General features: G+C 45.5%; 1 protein-coding gene across 4 annotated transcripts in view; it reads right to left on the bottom strand.

Annotated features, from left to right (window-relative positions):
* LOC134355119 (pre-B-cell leukemia transcription factor 1-like) overlaps positions 1 to 15,387 on the bottom strand; it is a 537,574-nt gene that overhangs the window by 93,983 nt on the left and 428,204 nt on the right. For all 4 annotated transcript variants that reach the window (XM_063064869.1, XM_063064872.1, XM_063064870.1 and 1 more), the window contains exon 4: positions 2,743 to 2,933. In XM_063064869.1, coding sequence (XP_062920939.1) covers positions 2,743 to 2,933 — 191 coding nt within the window. The remainder of the gene's footprint in view (positions 1 to 2,742; positions 2,934 to 15,387) is intronic.

Below are 15,387 nucleotides of genomic sequence, written 5' to 3'. Positions count from 1 at the left end.
CTCCATCAAATGCAAACCCAAAAACATCAAACACCTCTCATAGGTTAGGCTTTTCAATCTTGAGATCATTCTTGCGAACATCTTCTATACCCTCTAACTCTCTGAATCTAATTGTTTTCAGTCTCATTGAAAGTCCTGGCAATCTTGGGCTTTCTACTTGGCCTTGAACCACAAGGATAATAGCAATCATAGCAGCAATTAGGCTGCTCTTTATTGATTACAGCTCAGTGTTCAACACCACCATTCTTTCATTATTAATCTACAAATTTCAAAACTTTGGCCTCTGTACCTCCATCTGCAACTGGATCCTTGACTTTCTCATCAGGAAATTACAGTCAGTGTGAAATGGAAGTAACTACTCTTGCTTGCTAACAATTAAGACAGACGCACCTAAAGGATGCATGCTTTGCCCACTGCTCTACTTTCGCTACACTCAACACAGTGTGGCTAGACACAGCTAAGGTGCCCGTAAATTTGCCAATGACATATTTGTTGTTGGCAGAATCTCAGATGGTGACGAGGAGGCATACAGGAGTGAGATAGATTAGCTGGTTGAGTGGTGTTGCAACATTAATCTTACACTCAATAAGATCAAGGAATTTATTGTGGACCTCAGGAAGGGGAAGGTTGGAGAACACACATCAGTCCTAATCAAGGGGTCAGCTGTGGAAAGGGTAAGCTGTTTCAAATTCCTGGGCGTCAACATCTCAGGGGATCTATCCTGGGAATATCATACCGATGCAATCATAAAGAAGGCACACAGTGACTATATTTCATTAGGAACTTGAGGAAATTTGGTTTGTCACCAAAGACACTGGCAAATTTCTGTAGCTGTACCCTAGAGAACATTCTGACTGGTGTATCACTGTCTGGTATGGATGCACAGGATCAAAAAAGCTGCAGAGTGTTTTTAGACTAAGCCAGATCCATCATGAGCACTAGCCTCCCCTCCATCAGGGACACCTTCAGAAAGTGGTGTCTCAAGAAGGCAGTGTCTGTCACCATCCAGGACATGCCCTCTTCTCTTTACTACCGTCAGTGAGGAGGAATGGTACAGGAGTCTGAATGCACACACTCGACATTTTAAGAGCAGTTTCTCCCTCTCCGCCATCGGATTTCTGAATGGTTCATGAACCCATCAACATTACCTTACTCTTAAGTTTTCTTTTTGCACAATTTATTTAGTTATTACTTTTTGTAACTTTAAGTTTTTTATATATTGAGCTGTACTGCTGCCACAAAACAACAAATCTCACAACATATGTCATTAATAATAAATCTGATTCGAATTCTTTAGTCACATTTGATAGCATAACCCTCTCATCTCAGCCCAGTAATTAGCCCAGCAAATCTCATTTGGACTAACTCCAATGTCGGTCTCTCTTTTGGCCATCTATTTATAACTCTTCTGCCAAATCTTGTTTCATAACATTATGTCAAAAGTGCCTTATAAAATAACTGTAGTTGTTGCAGGATTAGGCTTGCACGTCCCAGAGTTGAACAGTTTCTTCAGTAAGCTCAACTCAGTAAGTGAGGCAAATAGATGGAATATTCGCTGATGAATACATAGAATTCAGGTATCTTTGAGGCAAGGTGGGTGAATAAGTAAAGGAGATCGGACACTAATAGCCTCACTGCCTCCATTTTCAAAATAAAAATTGAAAGCTTGTGGAGAAGTTGCCATTCCAGTGTCAATGGTCTGTGGGAAGCTCCTGGGCAAATGCTCTCAGTGAGGAAAACGCCGAAGGTGACAGATTGGTAAATTGGTTTATTAATGTCACATGTACCAAGATACAGTGAAAAACTGTCTTACATGCCATTCATACAGATTATTTATTCACATCAGTACATTGAGGTAGTACAAAAGAATAACAGAATAGAAACATAGAAACAGAGAAAGTGCAATGCAGGCAAAGTGCAAGGCCACAATGAGGTAGATTGTGAAGTAAAGAGCCCATCTTAATGTACAAAAGGTCCATTCTATTGTCTTATAACAGTGAGACAGAAGCTGTATTTGAGCCTGGTTGTACGTGCTTTCATGTATTTGTATCCTCTTCCTGATTGTGGGAGAGGAAAAGAGAGTATGTCGAGAGTGGGTGGGAACTTTGATTATGTTGGGTGCTTTCCTGGGGCAGCAAGAGATATATTTCTTATTGTAACTTAAGGTAAGTTTTACATCTGGCACTATACTGCTGTCACAAAACAACAAATTCCATGACATATGCCAGCGATAATAAATCTGAATCTGATCCTTGTCTTCCTGACCAACAGACTGCAAACAGTAAATAGGCAACAACACCTCCGCCACAATTATCGTCATCATCAGTACCCCTCAATGCTGCAACTTACTGTATTCCTTATATACTCATGACCTTTTTGACCAGGTTCTGCTCTCAATGTATTTACAAGTCTGCAGATAACACCACCATGCTGGGCTGAATCTCAGACATATTCTGCAAGTTGTCTTAATCTACGTTACTGTGACAATGCTGCAAGCAATTTGTTTTATCGTGCCTGTACCTCACTCTACTTGTGCATAGGACAATAAACCATTTAAATACTGTACTCCTCTCCAACATCACTTCTCTCAACTTTTCATTCTTATTCCAATATGGTCGCTATCTGTACTCAACCTGAAAACCAAGACAATGGACAATAAGCGATGTGGTGGTACAAAGGTGAAGAGAGCTGCCCTATTTTCTCTTGGACCACAATAGGGTGACATACACCAAATGCACCTACCGTGCATCCAGGAACCGCGAGCGAAGGATCATCACTGCCTCACACGTGCTTTGCTTCAGCTGCATCTGGATGGAATTGAACTTTCGGTGAATGATGTTGACCATCCTCTCAATTTCCTTTGGAGAGATGGGCCGCGTCCGGCTCTGCTCCCGCAGCAGGTTCATGACGTGCGTGGTGAACTCGTTGCAGGCCTACCGCAAACAAGGTGGCAAGGTGTGAGAGGGCTCGCATCTCTGTTAAACAAGCTGCTACCTTGAGTTAAGGTCACAGTTTAGCTACCTGTCTCTGAGCTCCCACATTGGAATATTTTCATACTGGAATACATACACCAGATACTTTCACCCAAACCATGAGTGTGATGTTGTGGAGGGTCTAATTATTGTGGGTAGTGTTGAATTTTGGGGATCATGTATTGTGGGAGAGTTTGATATTATGATATTATTTCTTCAGTCCTGAAGGAAGGTCTCAGCCTGAAACATTGACTGTTTATTCTTTTCCATAGATGCTGCCTGAACTGCTGAGTTCCTCCAGCATTCTGCATGTGTTGCTTTGATATTATATAATGGGTGGACATTCGCGTTATAGAGTCATACTGCTTGGACACAGGTCCCTTGCACTCACACCAATCCTACACATTCCATTTAATTCTCAAACATTCTCATTGACTCCCCCCAGATTCTGTGCTCATCCACACACTAGGGACAATCTACGGTGGCCATTTAACCAACCGAATTTCATGTCTTAGGGATGTGGGAGTAACTAGGGCAACCGGGGAAAACCCAAATTGTCACAAGAGAATGTTCAGATTTCACACAGACAGCATCTGAGATCAAGAGTGAACCTAGTCACGTAATTGTGAGGTGGCATCTTTACTAGTAGTGTTGCACTGTTACTCTGATTTACAGAAACTCTGCCACTGAGCGAAACATTTAACTTATTTTCTTGGCAAACGTGTTTTTACTTTCCTAATGATGTTGGATATGAAGCAAATGTTAAGAATAGATATATACTACATCAAATATTATACCCACATTGATCCTTCTTGTTCCCTCTTCACAAAATTGGTCCACGATAGTCAAACACAAATATCCCTAACGTTTGAAAAGAAAATGCTAGACATGCTCAGCAAGTCAGTTAGCGTCTGTGCGAAAGAGAAAAGGAGTAAATGGCTCCAGTCACAGATTCACGTCAATTGTTCCTGGTTAACTTTGTCTTTTTAAATGCTGATTTAAGCCATCTTTCTGTATTTGTCCAATAGTTTGGCACATTGTTCAACATAGTGCTTAGCAAGATGGTGACCTCAAAATAAGCCACAGCTAGGTTTTAGTTTTTTTTTCACAAACACAAGAAAATTTGAAGATGCTGGAAATCCAACCAACACACACAAAATACTGGAGGAACTCAGCAGGCCAGGAGACATCTGTGGAAAAGAGTACAGCAGACATTTCGGGCTGAGACCCTTTCAGCCTGAAACATCGATTATAATTTTTTTCCAGAGATGCTGCCTGGCCTACTGAGTTTCTCCAGCATTTTCTGTGTCTTGTTTAGTTGCATTTTTGTGTCTTTTAGATTGGTTCAGGTGACAGAGAGGAGAATTAGAGATCAGGTTAGGGATTACCGTTTAGGGACAGGGACTTGGAGGGAATTAGAGGAGAGGCTAGAGACTTAAGTCTCCGCTTGGTGTTTAAAGGAGAGCAACGCAGACATGGGACATCTTTATACTGGGCCGGGATGTCCAGCTGGATGTTGGGCCAATAGACCAGCATGGGTGAAGGTCAGTGAGTTGTCAGTGGAGGCGGAGTTCTGTGCAGGCAGGAGGAAAGAGGTCTAATGACTCCCTGTGTTTGCGAATTGGTGAGATCGGAGTTCGAACCCAGTGCTCAGGATTCCATCATCGGTGAGTCCAAAGTTCGACACCTGTCATTTGGTGATCGGCGAGTCCTGTGGTCACTGCCAAGGAATGAGGCCTGAGGATCGAATCAGAAGTCTGGAAATCGAAGCCCGTTGGCGGAAGACCTGGGTCTGAGAATCTCGGTGAGTTCACTGGGGTAATCAAAGGCCCAATATCTGTGTGTCCAAGTCTGAATCTGAGTCTGCAGGAGGACGAAGATGGCTTGTCTTGGGGTGAGAGGATTATATATGTATCTGAGTGAGAGGGAAAAATAAGGCTTTGTTAGTCCTGACGAAGGGTCTCGGCCTGAAACGTTGACTGCACCTCTTCCTAGAGATGCTGCCTGGCCTGCTGCGTTCACCAGCAACTTTTATGTGTGTTGCTTTGTTTTACTGTTGTTTTGTTGCTTGTGTGTTCTGCTTTCTTGTGTTCTGTGTTGATCTGCTGAGCATTGTGGGCATTGCACTGTGTTGGGGCCAGCCTGCAAGTGTGGAGACTGCCACCAACACACACTTGGGTATGTTGGTTGATAACTCAACTCACACATTTCACAAATGTTTTGATGTACATGTGATATATTTTGAATCCTATGTCAGACTGTCAGCCCTATTATGACTTCCTCTATCTCTTGAATCTGCTGGAGTTGTCTATTGTGTCCAGTGCTCCCGATGTGGCCACCTCTGTACAGGTGAGACCCATTGTAAATTGAGGGACTACTTCGTCAAGCACCTCCACTCCATTTGCCAAAAGCACTGGCAAAACATTTTAATTCCAATTCCTATTCCTGTTCTGACATGTCAGTCCATGGCCTCCTCTTGTGCTATGATGAGGCCACATTCAGGGTGGATGAACAATACCTTATTTTCAGTTTGGGTAGCCAATCTGATGGCATGAATATTGAATTCTCTTTCCAGTAAAAAGTTTTTCCCTCCCCCTCCCTTTGTCTTCTATCCCCCACTCTGGCCTCTTACCTCTGCTCACCTGCCTATCACTCCCCCCCCACCCCAGGATCCCCTCCTCCTTCCCTTTCTGCTATAGTCCACTCTCCTCTCCTATCAGATTCCTTCCTCTCCAGCTCTTGACTTTTCCCATCCATTTGAATTCACCTATCACCTTCTAGCTATAAACACTATATAGTCTACAAGCACTGGGTGCAATAGATGACTCCAACAAACTCACAAGTGAAGTGTTGTCTCACCTGGAAGGACTGTTTGGGGCCCTGAATGGTTGCAAGAGATGAGGTGTAGGGACAAGTGTAGCACTTATGCTTACAGGTATAAGTGCAGGGTGGGAGATCAGTGGGGATGGACTTGCGGATAAGGGAGTCGTGGAGGGACCGATCCCTGCGGAAAGCGGAGAGGGGTGGAGAGGGAAAGATGTGCTTAGTGGTGGGGTTCTGTTGAAGGTGGCGGAAGTTGCGGAGGATAATGTGCTGGATCCGGAGGCTGGTGGGGTGGTAGGTAAGGACAAGGGAAACTCTGTCCCTGTTGTGGTTGTGGGAGGATGGGGTGAGGGCCGAAGTGCGGGAAATGGAGGAGATGCGGATGAGGGCATCATTGATGACGGTAGAAGGGAAGCCACGATCCTTAAAGAAAGAAGACATTTGAGATGTCCTGGAATGAAAAGCCTCATCCTCGGAGCAGATGTGGCGGAGACGGAGGAACTGGGAATAGGGAATGGCATTTTTGCATGTGGTGGGGTGGGAAGAGGTATAGTTGAGGTAGTTTTGAGAGTCAGTGGACTTGTAGAAGATGTCAGTGGACAGTCTGTCTCCAGGAATGGAGACCGAGACATCGAGAAAGGGGAGAGAAGTCCGAGATAGAGTAAGTGAATTTGAGGGCTGGGTGGAAGTTTGAAGTAAAGTCGATGAAATTGACCAGCTCAGCATGGGTGCAGGAAGCAGCACCAATGTAGTCGTCAATGTACCGAAGGAAAAGTTGGGGAGCAGTACCAGAATAGGTTCAGAGCACAAACTGTTTCACATAACCAACGAAGAGGCAGGCGTAGCTGGGTCCCATGCGAGTTCCCATAGCTGCACCCTTAGTCTGAAGAAAGTGGAAAGAGCCAAAACAGAAGTTATTAAGTGTGAGAACCAGTTCCACCAACCGGAGGAGGGTAGTGGTGGTGGGGAACTGGTGAGGTCTATTATCCAGGAAGTAGTGGAGGGCTTTGAGGCCTTCTTGATGGGGAATGGAGGTGTATAAGGATTGGACATCTATAGTAAAAATGTAGCAGTTGGGACCGGGGAATTGGAAGTTATTGAAGAGGTGAAGGGCATGGGATGTATCCTGGATGTAGGTGGGGAGGGACTGAACTATGAGTGACAAAATGGAGTCCAGGTAGGCAGATACAAGTTCAGTGGGACAGGAACAGGCAGAAACTATGGGTCTGCATAGTTTATAGTCTCCTCTTCGTTGGTTATGTGGAATAGTCTGTGCTCCAAACCTATTCTGGTACTGCTCCCCAACTTTTCCTTCGGTACATTGATGACTACATTGATGCTGCTTCCTGCACCCATGCTGAGCTGGTCAATTTCAACGACTTTACTTCAAACTTCCACCCAGCCCTCAAATTCACTTGCTCTATCTCGGACACTTCTCTCCCCTTTCTCGATGTCTCGGTCCCCATCTCTGGAGACAGACTGTCCACTGACATTTTCTACAAGCCCACTGACTCTCATAACTACCTTGATTACACCTCTTCCCACCCCACCACATGCAAAAATGCTATTCCCTATTCCCAGTTCCTCCGTCTCCGCCGTATCTGCTCCGAGGATGAGGCTTTCCGTTCCAGGACATCTCAAATGTCCTCTTTCTTTAAGGATCGTGGTTTCCCTTCTACCGTCATCAATGATGCCCTCACCCACATCTCCTCCATTTCCTACACTTCGGCCCTCACCCCATCCTCCCGCAACCACAACAGGGACAGAGTTCCCCTTGTCCTTACCTACCACCCCACCAGCCTCCGGATCCAGCACATTATCCTCCGCAATTTCTGCCACCTTCAACAGAACTCCGCTTTCCGCAGGGATCGGTCCCTCTGCGACTCCCTTATCCACACATCCATCCCCACTGATCTCCCACCCGGCACTCATCCCTGTAAACGTAAGTGCTACACCTGTCCCTACACCTCATCTCTTGCAACCATTCAGGGCCCCAAACAGTCCTTCCAGGTGAGACAACACTTCACTTGTGCGTCTGTTGGGGTTATCTATTGCATCCGGTGCTCCCGGTGCGGCCTCCTCTACATCGGTGAAACCTGACACAGATTTCGAGACCTCTTCGTTGAGCACCTCCATTCCATCCACCACAACAGACAGGATCTCCCGGTAGCCACCCACTTCAACTCTGCTTCCCATTCCCATTCAGATATGTCCATACATGCCCTCCTCTACTGCCATGATGAGTTGGAGGAGCAACACTCATATATCGTCTAGGTAGTCTCCAGCCCCTTGGTATGAACATTGAATTCTCCAACTTCCGCTAATTCCCTCCCCCTCCCTTCCTCTATCCCTATTTCACTCTACCCCCTCCCCCAGCTCCCTCGTGGTTCTGCCTCCTTCTTCTACTACCCATTGTTTTCAGGGCTATGATGTCAATACTTCCCCTCCCCCATCCCTTTGTCTTTCAAATTACTAGTCTTTCAACTGAAGCTACAAGCTTTCCCACCTTTCATTCTTCAGTCCTGACGAAGGGTTCTGGCCCGAAACGTCGACTCATCATTTCTAACTGATGCTGCCTGACCTGCTGAGTTCATCCAGCATACTGAAAGTGTTACCTTCTAGCTATACTCCCGCCTCCCCCCACCACCTTTTTAATTCTGTTGCCTTCCCCCTTCCTTTCCAGTCCTGAAGGGTCTTAGCCCAAAACGGCGACTGTTTATTTATTTCCATAGATGTTTATTGTTTATTTCCTGACCTGCTTAGTTTCTCTAGCATTTTGTGTGTGTTGCTTTCAATTTCCAGCATTTCTTGTGCTTATGGTCTATCTCTTTCCCTCTTTCTAAAAAATGTACGCTTCCAGCCCTATGGAACCAGGGGATAGAACACCACAAACATGGAGTTATATGGCATGGAAACATGCCCTTTGGCCTAAATGATCCACGCACATCAAGATCCCCACCTAAGCTAGTTCCATTTATCTTAATTTGGTCCATATCCCTCGAAACGTTTCCCATCCATTTACCTTTTAAATGCTAATGTACCTCCTTCAACCACTCCCCCTGGCTGTTCGTTCCATATCCAGACTACCCTCTGGGTGAAAAGGTTGCCCTTCAGGTTCCTACTAAATCTCTCCCCTCTGACCAAAAACCTATGCCCTCTAGTTGGTGATTTTCTAACCCTGTGTACAAATACCCTCTTTATGTCCCTCAAATACATCTCCATAAGATCACTCCTCATTCCCCTACACACCATTGCAAAACAGATTCCAACTTTCACAAGCTCTCTCCATAACTAAGGTCCTGGCAACATCCTCAGAAATTTCCTTTACATTCTTTCCAACTTAATGCCATCTACCCTCTAACAAATCATGTGGGATTGGAGATCCATGCAGTCAGGAGATAAGAGAGCTGGTGACCCCTAAGTTTGCGAATCAGTGAGCCTGGAGTTTGAAGCCTGAAGTTTGGAGTCCTCATCCAGGGTCCTCATTCATCATCAGTGAGTCTTGAGGTCAATACTGAAGATCAAAGCTCGAAGGTCAATCCAAAGTCCAGAAGTAGAGACCCAACAGTCGAAGCCCTAGGTCTATTAGTCCACTGGAGAAGTCAAAAACCAATGTCCATGAATCCATTGGAGGCTGGAGGCTCGGCCTGTCTTGGGATTGGAGGACTGTATGTTTGTATGAATGGGTGGATGAACATAGAACATCAGACACAGTACAGGCCCTTCTGCCAACAATATTGAGCTGACCTTTTCACCCACTCTAAGATCAATCTAATACTTCCCTCCTACAAGCCTTCCATTTTTCGTTCATCCATGTGCTTTTCTAAGAATCTCTTAAATATGCCTAATGTATCCGCCTGTACCAGCACTCCTGACAGTGGGTTTCATGCACCCACCGCTCTGTGTGAAAAAAACCTACCTCTGACACCATGTGCAAGTACATTCTTCCAAACACCTTAATTATCTCCCATCGTATCGGCCATTTGTGCAACTAGGAAAAACGTATCTGGCTGTTCACTCTTGTCTATGCCTTTTATTATCTTTAACACCTTCCTCTCCAAAGGGAATAGCCCTAACTCATCAACCTATTCTCAATGTGGATATCCAAGTATCTTTCAATGAGCTGATATATCTTTAATTGGTTGAGCCAAATTGTGACATCATAGAATAAGCCTCAATTTGATACTTGGTGCTATAATGAGATCAGGCATCATAATAGGTGTACACTGATTAAATTTGAGAGAGGAGATGAGTTGACATAAAGGTGGGTGGACGGCAAAGAGAAAAAGGTTTTGTTGCCGTTGTTCTGCTGAACATTGTGGGCATGCTATGCTGATGTCTGAAGGTGTGGCTGCCCCCAGCACTTCATTAGGTTGTGTTGGTTGTTACACAAATGACATATTTCACCTAATGTCTCAATGTATATGTGATAAATAAATGAATTTGAGTCAGAGTCTGACAGTCAAAGACATTTTCCAAGGCTGAAAATGATTAATAGCAGGGACATAATTTTTAGGTGATTAGAGGAAAGTACAGGGGGATGTCAGAGGTAAGTTTGCTTTGACAAAGAAAGCGGTGGGTGCATGGAATGCACTGCCAAAGGTGTTGGTAGAGGCAGATATATCAGGGACATTTAAGAGATTCTTAGATAATTACATGGATGACAGGAAAATGAAAGGCTATGTAGGTGGGAAGAGTTAGATTGATCTTAAGAGTATGTTAAAAGGTCAACACAACACTGTGGGGCAGAGTGGCCTGTCCTGTGCTGTATTGCTTTATGATCTGGTTTCTGAGATTGTCTAAGGATCATCAGTTAAAACTATCAAGTGGAAAGTTGGGCAGATTGGTGGCAAATGGAATTTAATTCAGATCAATGTGAGGAAATACTCTTGAAGTATACAGTAAATTCTGATAGCATATATAAAGTAAGTGGCAGTAACTTTACAAGTGTTGACGTACAGAGAGGCCTTGGAATAAAAGTCTATAGCTCTATGAAAGTTGTGACACAGGTGCATAAGTTAGTGAAAAAGATATTTGGCATGCTGGCTTTCATAGACTGAGGTATTGAGTTGAAGAGTTGAGACATCATTTTGCAGTTCCTTACATCCATGTAAGTGTCTCTTAAATGCCCCTAATGGGTATTTGCCTCTACCAGCATACCAGGCAGCACATTCCAGGCATTCATGACTCTGGCTAAAAAACTTACCCCTCACATTCCCCTTGAATGGACTTCCTCTCACCTTCAATGCATACCCTCTGCTATTGGACATTTCTACTCTGGGAAGCAGATACTCCCTGTCTACTCTATCCATGCCTCTCATAACCTTATAAACCTCTATCAGATCTTACCTCAGCCTCTGCCACTCCAGAGAAAACAGCTCAAGTTTATCCAGCCTCTCATGATAGCACATGCCCTCTAAACCAGGTAGCATCCTGGTAAACCTCTTCTGCAACCCTCTCCAAAATCTCATCATCCTTCCTATAGTGGGGTAACCAGAACTGGATGCAATATTCCAGATGTGGCCTAATCAGAGTTTTATAAAATTGCAATGTTACCTTATGATTTTTAATTCAGTGCCTCAACTAATAAAAGCAAGCATTCCATAAGCCTTCTTAACCACCTTATTGACCTGTGTAGCTACTTTCAAGGACATATGAACTTGGATCTCAAGGTCTCTCTGCTCAGCAACACTGTTACGGACCCTGCTGTTAACTGTGTACTGTCTCCTTGCATTTGCCCTACTGAGGTGCAACACCTCACAATTTTCTGGGTTAAGCTCCATCTGCCATTTCTCTGCCCTTATTTGCAACTGATCTATATTGTGCTATATTCTTTGCCAGTTTTCTATACTATCCACAACTCTACAACTCAACTCAAATTGTGGTATCATCTGCAAATTTACTCACCACCCATCTACATTTTCATCCGGATCATTTCATCCAGATCCCTGTGGAACACCAATAATTACAGACCTCCAGCTCAACTAAGTCTTTTCACCACTACCCTCTTTTCTATGCGTAAGCCAGTTTGAATCCAAACAGCCAATATGCTGTGGACCCCATGCATCTTAATCTTATGGATTAGCCTCCCATGAGGGACTTTGTCAAATGCCTTACTAAAATCCATATAGACATGTGACAAAAGTACAGATAGACTAAGATGTTAACTGTCCTGTGCTGGCACCAGTGGGATCAGCAGTTGGTCTGCCACCTGTCTTCAGGAGAAAGAGAGATAAGGAAAACAATGGAGCAGCATTTGGAGATGTTAATGAAGAGATGGGAGAGTTTAACGGAAGGAGACACGGTCTGAGAGCTGTCAAGATCTTTGAACCCTGAACTGTTTGAAGTGATGGACCGGCGATACCCCAGCAGGGGGATAAAAAGGGACAGGTTCGCTAAGGCAAGACACACACGACACCACGAGGTAACGAGACCCTGGAAACGGTGCACGTCCCACAAGTCGGTGGGAGTTTTGGAGGGCTGATCGCGGGACCAAACCATAGACGCACGGGGTGGAAAGGTACGATCGGCGGGAACCTGGTGTGTGTCCGCCCTTGCCTGGGTGCCAGGTTCACTGCAGAGAAACGATCGTATCTGAAAATGGAGGGGTCACAGTCAGTGACCTCAGAAGACATTACAAAGGGCTCGCCCGAAAGCTGACTGCAAAGAATATCGAAGGTCTGTGTGGAAGCCGTTTGAATATTCATTCGCTTTTGCTCTCTCTCTCCTTCACCCCCCCCAACCCCCCGGTCCATCGCCACGGCAGTGATTACTGTGAACTGAACTGAACTCAATTGAACTGAACTTTGCGTCACTTCGAAACTGGTCATTTACCCCTAGTCAACGATAGAGCTTGATTGATCCTGTTATCCTAATTCTGTGTACATGTGTGTTTATCATTGCTGAACTGTTGCATTTATTATCCTTTTGATTAGAGTACTGTGTTGCTTACTTCTTTAATAAAACTTTCTTAGTTCCAGTAATCCAGACTCCAACTGAGTGATCCATTTCTGCTGGTTTGGCAACCCAGTTACGGGGTACGTAACATAAGTGGGGTTCTCGTCCGGGATTTTGAACGCTAAATTTGGGACGGAGTAAATTGATTGGGTTAAAATTCCCGAAAGAAAGAAAAGGCAAACAGCAGAAATGGAGACTGAGGAATTTCTAAAGGCGCCAACCTTGGAGGCATTAGAGGATGCCAGGAAAGTGGAATTGGCAGCTGTGGCCAAACGGTTGAATCTTGTTAAGGGGAAGTCGACAATGAGGAGAGAGGAGATACACAGAGCTATCGTAGAGCACTATGTATCTAAAGGTGTGTTTCCCCAAAGGGAGCTGGAGGTGGTGTCTATCGAAAAGCCTGCTGGAGACGCGGTACAGGTACAGCTTGAAAAACTGAGACTCGAGCACGAGTTCTGGGTACGGCAGTTAGAACACGAAGAGAAGCAGTTAGAAAGGCAGGAGAGAGAGAGAGAGAGAGAGAGAGAGTTAGAAAGGCAGGAGAAAGAGAAACAGTTAGAAAGGCAGGAGAGAGAGAGAGTTAGAAAGGCAGGAGAGAGAGAGAGAGAGACACAGTTGGAGCGAGAAGAGAGGCAGTTGGAGAAACAGAGGGAAAGGGAATTTGAGCTGGAGAAGTTAAAGATGATGGCAGCGCAGGGGCCCATGCCGAACCAAGGTGGAGGGTTCAGGGCGACCCAGGAGGTTAGGCTGGTTCCCCCATTTGATGATACCGATGTGGATCGGTACTTTCTCCATTTCGAAAATGTTGCTACAAGTCAGGACTGGCCGAGGGATAAGTGGGCTGTTTTGCTTCAGAGTGTACTTAAAGGGAAGGCCCAACAAACTTACTCAGCTTTGTCCGCGGAAGATGCCCAGAGGTATGAGGTGGTGAAAGAGGCCATCCTCAGGATTTATGAGTTGGTCCCGGAGGCATACCGGCAGAGGTTCCGGAATGCGAGGAAGCAGTGGGACCGCACGTATTTAGAGTTTGCCCGTGAGATGCAGACATATTGTGAGCGTTGGTGCGCCTCGAAGGGGGTAGATGGGGATTATGACAGACTGCTACAGCTGATCCTGATTGAGCAGTTTAAAGGTTGTGTCCCTGAGGGTATGAGGCCCTACCTAGATGAGAAAGAGGCAGCCACGTTAGCCGCAACTGCTAAGTTAGCGGATGAGTACACATTGATGCATAAAATGAAGTTTGCCCCGAGTAAAGGCTACCAGAAGGGTAGTCAGGACGGCGGGGAGAGTCCACCAGAAAAGTCAGAAAGTAAGCTGGGGACTAGTGAGAAGAATAAGGTAGACCGGGAGCAGTCTGGTAGGAAGTCTCCTGGGGTCGTTTGTTATAATTGTGGGGAAGTCGGACACTTTACGTCCAGGTGCTTTGCCCCAAAGAAGGAGACGGGAAAAGGAAAAACGGTGATTTTGACTGGCTGTATCGAGCTGGTAAACGAACTGCTAGGAGAGGAAAGGTCTGCCAAAGTTCAGGAAGGGCGCGAGAGGTTTATCTCGGCCGGATTGGTGTCGGTGAAGGAGGGGTTAAAACCAGTTCCAATGCGGATCTGGAGAGACACGGGAGCGTGTCAGTCATTGATATTGAAGAGTGTATTAGAGTTTAGTTCAGAGACCCAGACTGGGGAGGTCAAGGTCAAAGGTATTGGGGAAGGGACAGAGGCAGTCCCTTTGCACCAGATACACCTACAAAGCAACCTGGTCTCTGGACTAGTCACAATCGGGGTGAGGCCCGAATTACCGATGAAAGGCGTGGAAGTCTTGCTCGGTAATGACCTCGCCGGAGGAATCGTGTTCCCAGCCGTGAGATTGACAGGTCAGCCTGCCAGCCCATGGACTCACAGGTTCATCCCGGGACTGCTGAAGTAAATTTAGCTGAGACGTACCAGGAGGAGGTAGAAAGTGAAAAGAAGGAGTGTAGTGAAACAAGAGGTAGTGAGAGAGCTGAGACAGACTTAGCATTAGCCAGGAAAGAATTTGTGCAGGCGCAGGAGCGAGACGAGGAGCTGATGGTTTTGGCGGAGACAGCTCTCTCTGACGCAGAGTTAAGAAGGGAGCCAGTAGGCTATTGTGTGGAGGAGGAAGTGCTAAGGAAGAAAGGGAGACCAAGTACCGTACCCGCAGATGAGGAATTGGGCGTGGTGCAAAAGAGTTATGGGGATGAGATTTTTAACCTGGCCCACAAGGTACCCCTCGGTGGACATTTTGCGGTGCTGGAGGAAACAGTTGGTGGAAACGTGAAAGAGGTTTACCAGCTGCACAGGAGGAAGGATGTTATTGATTATGGCAGATGCGAACTGAGACAGTCACAGGCTTTTGATATGCTAACAAACCTAGTTGGTGTTAGCGCGGAAATCAATGAAGCTAGGGTCCCCCTGATAAGAGAAAAAAACCATTTTGAAAAGATGAGTATGGTATCGACCAGTTGGGAGAAGGCTATTGTTTTGGCCAGCTCTGCTGATAAGGTCTCTCCCTTAATCCCCGAACAAAGCGACTCTATAGGAGAAGTAATTAAACGGCTCGCACACGTGTGTTTGATTGTCCCGAGGCGATGCAAAGAACTGGGACGTTGGGTGGTGTTTGT

This window comes from Mobula hypostoma, chromosome 12, assembly GCF_963921235.1.
Source record: "Mobula hypostoma chromosome 12, sMobHyp1.1, whole genome shotgun sequence".
Classification (NCBI taxonomy): Eukaryota; Metazoa; Chordata; class Chondrichthyes; order Myliobatiformes; family Myliobatidae; genus Mobula; species Mobula hypostoma.
This window is presented reverse-complemented; position numbering and strand designations above follow the sequence as displayed.